The sequence below is a fragment of the Leptonychotes weddellii genome, chromosome 15 (genome assembly GCF_054177405.1).
Source record: "Leptonychotes weddellii isolate Sample4059 chromosome 15, ASM5417740v2, whole genome shotgun sequence".
Taxonomy (NCBI): Eukaryota; Metazoa; Chordata; class Mammalia; order Carnivora; family Phocidae; genus Leptonychotes; species Leptonychotes weddellii.
The window spans coordinates 46,211,300-46,223,172 of record NC_138383.1 but is presented as its reverse complement, the minus strand read 5'-3'; the positions used below and the strand labels follow the sequence as shown (position 1 = coordinate 46,223,172).

The 11,873-nt window shown below is 46.9% G+C and overlaps 1 protein-coding gene across 1 annotated transcript in view; it reads left to right on the top strand.

Annotated features, from left to right (window-relative positions):
- Positions 1–2,219: 2,219 nt before the first annotated feature.
- MAP2K4 (mitogen-activated protein kinase kinase 4) overlaps positions 2,220–11,873 on the top strand; it is a 114,071-nt gene continuing 104,417 nt past the window's right edge. Inside the window, exons 1-2 of the mRNA XM_081806002.1 lie at positions 2,220–2,317; positions 3,389–3,673. Coding sequence (XP_081662128.1) covers positions 2,220–2,317; positions 3,389–3,673 — 383 coding nt within the window. The remainder of the gene's footprint in view (positions 2,318–3,388; positions 3,674–11,873) is intronic.

Here is an 11,873-nt window from a genome sequence, read left to right as displayed (position 1 = left end):
GCCTGGGTGGCTCAGTTGGTTAAGCGACTGCCTTCGGCTCAGGTCATGATCCTGGAGTCCCGGGATCGAGTCCCGCATCGGGCTCCCTGCTCGGCGGGGAGTCTGCTTCTCCCTCTGACCCTCCCCACTCTCATGTGCTCTCTCTCTCTCTCTCTCATTCTCTCTCTCAAATAAATAAATAAATAATCTTTAAAAAAAATCTTACAAATAATGTTGTGATGAACATTTACCCATAAATCTTTATATGCATGCATGATTATTAATAGGCATAATTAGTTAACATCTTCTTTTAGCTGAACTGGCAGAACTTTGGTTCTTTTAATGAGAGTTAAAAGCTTCTCACATGCTGTTTATTTCCAATTAAATACAATGTTTAATCAATATCTAGAAACCCACACAGCTTGCAACCCTCTGCCTGGAGAGGCAAAATCAGTCATTGGATGACGTGGTCTTAAGCCCTCTGCAACTGGAGGTGGACAGGAGATGGGTTTTGCTCAAAGCCAACTGCTGAGCCCTTATAGGGGATATCTAGTGATTGTTTCAGCCAAATAGTGGTGTTTGACTCTTACTGTCTCAGAGGCTGAAATTGGGGTCCTAAAGGGAAATCTAGCTATACTTACTTTTACCTTATTTGAAATGTGAAGTGAAACATGTCTTTATAATCTAACCATTGAGACATAGGTATCAAAAAGAACCAGCAAGCTAGATTTCTAAACAAAGGTGCTCTCAGCCGGAGATACGCACATTACTTTTTTCTGCACCCTCTTTTGGGACAAGGCACTCTGATATTGATATACATTGCTCATAGCAATGGTCTTAATCTGTTACTCCCATCCTCTTTAAAGACAAAGAAATGTAACTTTTTATGTGCAATCTAAAATAATACTGGAAAACTGTGGGTTTTTAGAAAATATTCCTGGGGCACCTGGGTGGCTCAGATGGTTAAGCATCTGCCTTTGGCTCAGGTCATGATCTCCAGGTCCTGGGATCGAGCCCCGCATTGGGCTCTCTGCTCAGTGGGGAGTCTGCTTTTCCCTCTCCCTCTGCCTCTCCCCTCTGCTTGTGGTCTCTCTCTCTCTCTGTCAAATGAATAAATAAAATCTTGAAAAAATATATTCCTAATAGTTGCCTAATCTCTAGTATTGCCTCTAGGATTTCTATCAAAGAAACGATAAGTTTTATTAAAGAAATATGTATAATTGGAAAAGGGGGCTTGTAGCACTTTACATAAGACTGTGAATAAATCAACTACCCACGTCAAAGAATAGGAGTGGGATTCTCATATTATTTACGGGGATGGGGAGACCAAAAGTCCTCCAAGCTAATTTTTGGCACCACTGCAATCTCCAAAGAGCTGGAAATGAGAAATGAGATGACATACACATGCAACAGTGACATTTAGACAACAGGAACTGGTTGGGAACCCTACTGGCAGATACTGGAATAAAGTGTCAGAAAATTGCTCGAATAGAACTATTTCATTATCTGGTCATGCTGCATCTGGAGCTGGATGATGACAAGATACTATATTTGGTTCATTTGTCAGCAAAACTACAGGGCTGTGGATGCCTTTTCTTAATCTGCCAAAGTGGCCAAGCCAATGGAAATACAAAACAATTGTTTGGGAAGGGCAGTGCCTTCTTTTTCTGCATCAATCTTTTCTAATTGTTGGTAAGTTGTGTTCATATTTTGAAAGAAGAACTTCATTTGATTTTGGATACTAACCCCTCCAGGCACTAAAATATAAACCGCAAAGAAAAGAAGGCCATCTTCCAATCTGCACCTTCAAAGGAGAGAATGGTAGGGAGCCAAAGATCCTCCTTTTCTTTGTCATTTGTTCTCTTCTCATCAGCACCATGCAGAATATGGAGACAGAATATTTAGCCTGTACTCTGGACCGGACAGCCTGGATGGGAAACTTTTCTTCCCAGTTCTTATAAGATTTCCCCTCAAAGGACCCCACATTTAGGATTCCTCAGGACCAACAAGTGCAAGATGGGCTACTGATTCTTAGATGGGGGTTCGGCAGTGTTTATAATGACTTAGACCTGGAGATATGGCTCAGTCAGCCAAACCCTCTGAAGGGAGTTGGGAGGCAGAGTGGAAAGTGAAAGCCTCTCCACTTAAGTACATCTACCCATCTTCAATATGCCTTTATCACCTCCCCAATTTACTTTTCCTAAGCCCTATCTCCAGCCACTTTTAGCATCTGAGCAATCATGGTGAGGCTGAAGTTGGGCTTACAGCAAGAAGGCAGGGCTCTTTTGACCGAGGACACATTTCCAACATGCTATGAGGAAGTTCCAGCACAGATAAGGTCAGTGCGGAAGGAGGTTCGAGAAGGAGGTCCTTGTGTACATTGTGCAATGCTTCCAAAGGGCAGGGATCGTCAGCTCCATGGTCTAGATTACTTGCCATGTTGTATCCTTGCTCATTCTATTATAGGAAGAGATACCTCTACCCAGAGACCCAGGTCTCCACCTTCCCAATCACCTTTCCATTGACCCAGAAACTCTTAGCTTCACAGAGGACTATTTTGCTGCTTTTAGCTGCTGCCTTCCTAAAATCAAAGTCTCTGTGCAAAGCAATGGAAGAAACTTGATTTTTGGAGGGAGGTTGTCATTTTATGTAGGCCATGATAATGACATGCCTGGTCTTACAAGTTGCAGAGAGGTGGGCGAGGGAACCCAGAGTGTGTTGAAGGGAAGATGGTGACATAAATAGTCTGTTTGGGGAGGCCAGGGAATGTTGGGTGCTTAAGACACTGTTTTTCAAACTTAATGTCTATTACAAATTACGTGGGGGATATTATGAAAATGTAGCTTCTGATTCGGAGTTTCAGGATGAGACCATACTTTGAGTGGCACTCCCTGTCAGCCCCCAGGCCAGTGTAGAGAGTTGGGGTGTTAGGCAGAACTTAACAGGAGCTTCAGATGGAACCACAGCTAGAGCCAACTCCCCTCTGGACGAGCTGCGCCCGATACTAGACATAAAGCATGACCCCTGGGATCCTTTTTAGCTTTATCGCTCCGATTTAGGGATCTGAGGTTTCCAACAAGGAGGTTCTTTTTTTTTTTTTTTTTGGTAGCCTCCATGCCCAGCATGGGGCTGGAACTCACGACCCCGAGATCAAGAGTCCCATGCGCCACCAACTGAGCCAGCCAGGTGTCCCCCGCCCAACGACGGGGTTCTTAAACTTTTGGGGTCACAGGCCTCTGTGGGAACGAGGAAAGCTCTGTGTCCCCTAACCTCCCCGGTGCACACACGCTCCTAATGGTGCACACCGCGTTAGGCCCCGCGGGCCGGCCCGCAGCCCCGGGGCAGCACCCCCGCCCGCGTTCCCTCCCAGTCGGGCACCGGCGCCTTGGGCGGTTCTGCGGCTCCGCAGCTGGCCGGGCTCCGCGTCAGGCGCGGGCGGGGGCGTGCCAGGGGCGTGTCCGGGGCGGGGCGGGGGCGGGGCCAAGGCGGGCGCTGGCCGCGCCCCTCGGCCGTGCGAGAGGCCGAGCTTGCTGCATTGCAGCCGCCGCGGCGCCGCTCGGCTCCTCACTCCCAACAATGGCGGCTCCGAGCCCGAGCGGCGGCGGCGGCGGCTCCGGGGGTGGCAGCGGCAGCGGCACCCCGGGCCCCGTGGGGCCCCCGGCGCCGGGCCACCCGGCCGTCAGCAGCATGCAGGGTAAGGAACGCGCCAGCGCCGCGACCCCGGCCCCCCCGGCGCGGCCGTCGGCGTCGTCGCGGCCTGTCTCCGCGGCCGCGGACACCCCCGGACCCGGCGGAGGAAGCCACCGGAGCCGCCCGCGCCCGCTCCCCGCCCTCCCTCGCGCTTCCCGCCGCGCGCCCGGTCCTGCCCCGGCCCCGGCCCGGGCCCCGCGTGCAGGCCCGGGGCCGCGGCCTCCGCCTCCGCCCGCGCCCGGCCGCTCGGCGCCGCCGGCCCTGCGCGCGGGGCCCACCTGGCCCGGGACCGCCCCCGCAGCCGCCCCCGCCGCGCCGCCGCCGCTCACCTGGCGCCGCCTCGCCCGCGTCCCCGGGCCCGCGCCCGCCTGGCCCCGGGGCCCGGCCGCGCAGGTAGGCGGCGGCGGCGGCGTCCCAGCCCCAGCCCGCGCCCCCCGGCGCTCCGCCGCCGCCGCCGCCGCCGCAGTGGGGCCCCACTCAGGGCCATCTTGGCTCCCCGCGGGGCGCAGCTGGAGCCGGCCCGCCCGCCGAGCTGACCTCCCCAACCGGCGCTCCTGCGGGACCCCGCGCCTGCAAACTTTCGCGGGGGTTCTGTGCGCCGGGAGGGCGAGGGGGTTGGGGGAGGGGGTGCTCAGGCCTGTGCCACCTGTAAGGTGGCGGTGTAGACAGCCGCGGGCCCGGGAGAGGCGGTTTGTCCGGGGCCGGGGGTGCCCGCGTTAGCATGGCAGGCACAAAATATCAGTACAGAAGCGAGAGGAGCGGATTCGGTTTACGTGGAGAGGTGCAGGAAATAGAAAGGCTGGGGTCAAAGTGGTCCTGTGTCGTGTCTGGACATCCGAGGCAGCTTCCTAATTAATGGCTTTCCCCACCGGGAATGCGCGTTTAGATCCGTATGGCTCCTGACGAGGGGGGGGGGGTGTTGTGAAAATACCAGGCCCCAGCCCATCGGGGGCCATTTCCTTAAGTTTCCTGTGGAATTTCGAGTAGTAATGTTATTTTTAAAACGGGGAATCTCAGAAATCTCTTGGCGACTTCAGCTAACTGCTTATGTTACATTATTAGCGGAATCCGTCGGGGTACCCTTGGTGGTCAGTGTCGCCATGGTTACTCTTTGATGAAAATCTTCCTAAAGGGCGCTTTGGTCTATCTTAACCGTGTGTCTAGGCGCGTCTGAACCGAGTTAGGCTCAACTGACTATTCCGTGTTTATGAGAGTGTCTGTGATTCAGGAAGCAGAGATAGGATTTTATTCATTTTATATCTCCCTATGAGATAATTTTAATACACGTAAAGAGTGGTGATATACAGCCAGGATGATGTCAGAGCTCAGAGGACACTTTCTGTGCAGGCTCTCATAATTAATTCAAATTGAATTAGTTATTGGATGCTACTTTGTTGCACAGCATACTATACAGATGAAGTAAAATATGGATATCCTGATCTTACAGCTTTCCAGTCTAGTTGTTGCTGGTGGGGAAATGAAACAGCAAAATGACAACTTAGAATTGTATTGCTTATGCAAAATGGGTGACTTACAAAGCTTATAAAAATAATGCAAGTTTTTTTGGCAGGGAGCTCATGGGGGAGGGTAGGAAGGCTGATAGTTTGAAAAAGATGTATAAATGTATTCATTTTTGTTGTTCAAAAGAAAATTTATTGAGCATCTGCCCGGTGCTGGTCATAGAGTGTAGTGCTAGGCATACAGAAAAGAGTGAATCAGGCAGTTGCATCCGTGATGGAGCTTACCTTCCTGGTGGGGTGGGGGAGGGAAGACAATCTGCAGGTAGATAATGGAGAAAAGTGTTACAAAGGTAACAAGCTGGGTTTTGTGATGGAAGGTAATGGGGAAGGGTAGACTGCTTTGATAAGATGGTTTAAGAAGACCTGTCTGCAAAGATGACGCTAATGTTAAAGGCAGAAGGAAACTGTGTACGAAGGCTCTGAAGTGGGAAGGAGCTTGGAGTGTTCCAGGAACGCAAAGGCCTTGTGTCTGGGCACTATTCTGACATTCTCCATTCTTTCCCGCCACCCCTGAGTGTCCGTGCCTAGTAAACTAAACTTTCTAACAAGCCGAACCTATTTTCAAAGGAAGAAGGAGGACATAAGACTTCTTTTTGAATTATTGATGAATTTTCTTTTACCACTACTATGTCTAGCCTTGACTGATTCAGGAACCTGCTAGTTATATCTTGTTCTTGAGCCTGTTTTGCTTCCTCAGAATGAAGGGAAACACTTGAAAGTCTCAGGATGCTGTCCAGCACAGTCCAGGTTATAGACCATGAGCTTAACAGCAATTTAGGATCTTTTCTGATTGTTTGTATGGTTAGAGTGTAACCTTTCATGCTTCATCTACCGTAGCGACCTTCAGTTTTAGATCAGACTTCAGAGCCTTGGAATGTTTGGTATATACCAGCCCCTTCCTCCAGTCTGCTGCTTGTCACCCCAGAACACTGCCTTTCTGGGAGGTGTTAATAACCCGCCCCTTCAAACAGCTAGTTGTAGGACATAGGGAATACATTTCATCTAACAGACATTAGAGGTCCTTCTGTGTGATAAGCCCGGTCCCGGGCACTGCATAACCCTGTACGCTTTTTTCATGTCTTGAGGTTTGTGGCCCAAGTTGGGAATCACTGTTTTCCTAATATCATACTGTTTCAGAGCCAGAGCTCTGGAATCCTGGATTTGAATCCCCTCGTCAGGATTTAAGATTTTTGTGACCTAGGGCAAGATACTTAACTTCTCCAAGCCTCAGTTTCTCTGTTGGAATGTAGGAATAATGCTTACGTCATGGCTTCTGTGAGAATGCACGTAGAGCATGGGCCTGACATATAGTAAGGATGTGATACATGCCAGCCATCACCATCGTTAATAGCAACAATGCTGTTACTTGTAAGAGTGCCATTAATGGTCTCTTTCATTATTAGTAGAACATGTCCTAACCCCTCATGGTCCACTACAGTTTCCCCAGCTTCATTATTACTGGGTCCTACCCGTCTCACTAATCTGTTGATTTCCACTTTTCATTATTGAGCCTTTCCTTTAAGAATATTCCTGATGAGTCTTTATTCTACCTGGATCCAGGTAACTGCTCAGTCATGTACAAGCTCTGTGACTTGGGGCTATTACTCACCTTCTCTGAACTCTGAGTTTCTCATCAATTAAAATGGGGATACAACCTACCTGACAGGGCTGTTGTGAGGATCACATTATTAGATTAAAGCACACGGAAGTACTTGGAAAACTATAAACTGTCAGTATGTAAGGATTTTTTGTCGTAAGATTTTATTTATTTATTTATTTATTTATTTATTTATTTGACAGAGAGACACAGCCGGAGAGGGAACACAAGCAGGGGGAGTGGGAGAGGGAGAAGCAGGCTTCCCGCAGAGCAGGGAGCCCGATGCGGGGCTCGGTCCCAGGACCCAGGGATCATGACCTGAGCTGAAGGCAGACGCTTAACGACTGAGCCACCCAGGCGCCCCCCATGTAAGGATTGTTAATAGACATGGCTATGTACCTGCTTGAGTTACCAGTCACTTAAAATGTATAAAGATCTCATAAATACAAGAAGTTTATTTTAGAAGACTTAAAGTAGGGAAAAAATAAAACTTATATAAACTCTACTCAGCTGAGAAGTGTCAGTTTTTAAAACAATTTTTAAAATGTGGTTAGAATAGTTAGAATCTACAGTTGATTCTGAAAAACATGGAGGCATTTGGAAAGGACTTGGTACAGGAAATAGTTATAAAGTATACATTGTAGGTACCTCTGATTCGCTTAATGAGCTGTTCTAGGCAGGCAGTTTTTCCTTTTTTCTTCTTGGGTCTCAGATGTAGATGTCTGACAACACTTAAGGACTAGTCTAGTCCTTGCTTATTCACCTTCACCTGAACAATTTATACATATCAATTTAAGTAAAAAGATGATTGCTTGGTTCTCCTTAAAAAACACACTCACACAGGGGTGCCTGGGTGGCTCAGTCGGTTAGGTATCCAACTCTTGATTTCAGCTCAAGTCTTGATCTCAGGGTCATGAGTTCAAGCCCCATGTTGGGGGCCACGATGGGCATGTAGCCTACTTAAAGACAAAAACAAAACCAGAAACACACACACAGTAATGTACGGCGTGGCACCTATCGTTAATAATACTATATTGCATATTTGAAAGTTGCTAAGAGTAAATCTTTTTTTTTTTTTTTTAAGATTTTTATTTATTTATTTTGAGACAGAGAGAATGAGAGACAGAGAGCATGAGAGGGAGGAGGGTCAGAGGGAGATGCAGACTCCCTGCCGAGCAGGGAGCCCGATGCGGGACTCGATCCCGGGACTCCAGGATCATGACCTGAGCCGAAGGCAGTCGCTTAACCAACTGAGCCACCCAGGCGCCCCGCTAAGAGTAAATCTTAAAGTTCTCATCACAAGAATACAAGTTCTTTGTGTATGGTGATGGGTGTTAACCAGACTTATTATGGTGATCATTTTGTGATATGTACAAATATCGAATCATTAAGTTGTACACCTGAAACTAATGTAATGCTGTATGCCAATTATACCTCAATAATAAAAAAAATTAAAAGAAACACAACATTTTCAGGTGTAATGATGCATGTCAAGAAAAAAGATTTAAAATCAGTATACTTTTTTCCTCTCAATAATATTTAAATATATAAAATATGTGTGAAACGTTCTATTTGTGATTGTATTAGACTATTTTACCATTTAGTCTGTGGGTTCCAAGAACCATAGGAAGATGCCTTTATCTGGATTTTAAAGAACTGAATTGTGCAGACAGTGGATATAGTTCCAAACCCTAGAATTGCTTGCCTTTCCTTCCCAGCATGCGAGTACTATTCCTTTAGCATTTATGTGACATAACCTGATACCAAGTCCAGCTCAGCAAATTGGTCCCCCCTCAAAGCACATTGTATTTCTCTGTGTTCTCTTAAAAATGAGAGCAACCCTAGTATTAAAAGAGAAAAAGTACAAAAACAATGCTTTCAAGATACTGATTTTCTCACCTTTTCCTCTCATGTACCTTCGAGTGAATGTGTACTAAACTCATTTTAAGATGGGATATTAGTTAATCCTGTATTTTGAGTCCTGTTTTCTTTTCTCATAAATTTCTCTATTTTCCTTCCATTTCTTTTACCTAATGCAAGTAGCTGGATTGATGTGGGCTCATAGAGTTTTCCCTGCTTCCTAGGGGTCAGGAGATCATAATCAGCTCCATCATACATAACCCAGGTCAATCTCTGCAGTCTCCATCTCCTGGACATAGAGTTTCCACCCAAGCTACACAACCTGGGAAACCTTAATTCAAATTTAAAGTTAAGAAGGGAAACTAATAGTTAACACAGCTGTTTTTCACTGTCTTTACCTAATTTGATGCTCATAAGCACCCTTTAGGGTAGGTGGGCATAGTGCCCTTTTCATAGGTTAGGGAACTAACTTTCAGTAAGGTTATATGCTCTGGTGGAGGTAGGTTTTGACCCACCCGTGTGACTGGTAGCCTTTCATCTTCTTATTGCTCAGTAACACAGGTTCACACAGGTTTTTTGAGCTCGAAGCCATTTCAGCCATTCAGGTCCGGGAGAAAAATCTTTGCCAGAAGTGATGCAGATTCAGGAATAGAAAGGGGAAATTATTTTAGGTTTCGGTCGGGGGTGGAAGCTCTAAGCAGCCAGCCATGTTTGGGTTGATTTTGGAGCCTTGTTGCTTCCTGATGCTCCTTTATGTTACAGAGTTCTAAACTTGGTGGGTTGACAGTGGCATTTTGAATTAGGAGGCATTTTGATTGGAAATCTACAAGTAAGTAGAAGATTTTAATTAGGCAAAGGCGCAGGAGGCCCGTATAGATTCGAAAGGTAATAGAACTCTTTCAATACTATACATAATATGTAAAAGGAACCCATTTAGCATAAGAGTTAATAATTTATGTTGCCATCCTGACTAAATTTGTCATCTGGGGCAAGTGACCGTCCTGCCAATGGGCATGGGTTCGCTTCTACCCTTGTCCCCTACCCCGGGAGCTCCAGAAAGTCTTCATGTGTTGTCTCTTCACACTCTTGGCAAGGTAGAGAATTAATGTGTACTTATAGAAAGGCTTCAAGGGCCAGGAGTTATAAGATTGGCCTACCTTGTGGCTACACAGTGAAAGGGACCATTGGTTAGTAGTTAACTCAAGATGGACCTCTTGAAAGAAGATAACATGTCATAACATACACAGCTAGATTCCTGACAAGCATACCGCTCCCCACCACATGGAAAGGTGGTCTAGGTAGGCACCACAGCAGCTTTTTCAAGGCATATTATGTTTCAGCTTACCAAAGATCACTCAAATAAAATTTATAAAAGGGGGAAACAAGAGAAGTGTTACCAGATATATATGATTTGCATTCATTGTCTGACTTTATCCTAAAAAAGAAGTGACCTTAATTGGCTCCCCGATGTGTGCTGGTATCTCTGAAATCTGGTTTAGGTTCCTGCCAGGGAAAGTATCTGCCTTCTTGGACACCAGGACACCAGGCTGTGTCTGGGAAGGACTGTGGCAGAATGTAAAGCCTGGGGTGGGGATCCCCATGCTGTTCTGGAGTCCCTCCCTTTTACCTCTCTCAGGGTGACAGGGAATGAAAGGAGAGGGACTGGTTTTGCGTAGGTGGAGCTGGTCTGATGGGGAAGGTGCCACAATCATTGCTCACCATAGGGAGAGACCAGGAATGATCACTATGGTAATAATTACCTGCATTATTCCAGGCTCTGTGTTGGACATTTTAGATATATTGCTTAATCGTCACAAAGCACTTTCAGGTATTGCTGTTTATTTTACAGATGAGAACATCGAGGCTCGTACAGGTTAGATACTGGCCCACGGTCACATAGTGAATCAGTTGCCCTCCCTGGGTGTACTCGGGCTTCACTGAGCAGGCTGGAGATGATAATATAGCGTTTAGTTACGTAGCCAAAGAGTAAAGGAGGTAGTCATTGGCCAGAGGCAGGACAAAGGAATGACTTATGAGGACTGACAAGATCCCAAATTAAAAACAACTATAGAAAGGATTTGATCAGTATGCCAAATCACAAATGGTTTTGGATGATGCAAACAAGCTGGGATTAACTGAGTTAAGGTGGCTCCCCCTTAAGTCTGAGAATGGTGAAGCAAGGAAAGCAAAAGGAAACAACGCAGCAGGAATCAAATCTTGTGGAAACCGCTCTAAGTACAGTGCACATACAAATTTCGGACAAGCCGAGATAAATCCTTAGATGTTAGAGCCGTAATGAGGTATGCTCGGTAACTTTGCAGTTGAGGCCACATGCCACAGTTTTGAGGTTGAATTTGGAAGGCAGCAAATGACTAGACTCTTCATACTTGTGTCAGAAGGAAGACTTGGTAGCTTGCTCGATGGGCATGACCCAGTAAGGCGGCTCTGATTTTCTTTACACTAGTGTGGCTTCATTCTGTAGTTCATAGTCCATTGTCAGCAGTACCCAAATCTGGGAGGTCCAGGAGGCTGGAAAGAACCTCTGAGGAAGAGGGAAGCCCCTTACACCCCTACCCTGCACTCTCTCAACCCAGAGAAGGGGACCGGGGAGAATGCAAAACCCCATGGGGGCCATGACATGGGCAACGTAGGTGCAGACACACCGTTTCCAAATTCTAAGATAAGATTACCTTTTTTTTTAAAAGTAGGCTCCACACTCATGGAGCCCAACGCCAGGCCTGAACTCACGACCCTGAGATCGAGACCTGAGCTGGGATTAGGAGACCGACACTTACTGAACCACATAGGTGCCCCATCCTGATATTATTTTTAATTTTATAGTTAAAGAAGGAAACTGGGTCTCAAGTGAAATGACTTGACTTTCACAGTTGGAACTAGGACCCTGGGCTGACATTTCTCCTTTCATTTTTTACTTTCACAAAGACTGTTTGCCCTTTGTTTTTCTATACACTTAACGCACATCATAAACAGCCTTCTATGCTAACGTAGACAAGCTCGCATTATCTGGCAAATACGGTAGTGGTGGGTTTTGAGTCATGGCCAGTGAACGGCTGTCACGATTGAGGTTTAGGAGTGTGAGAATGAGGAGGAATGTGGGAAAGCGGGTGGCCCAGGGAGGAGGAGGAGAGGAGAAAGCCCCACAGAGCTCCATTTCTCTCATCAGCTTCCTAACACTGCCATATGTATACTTCTGGATACTTAATCTT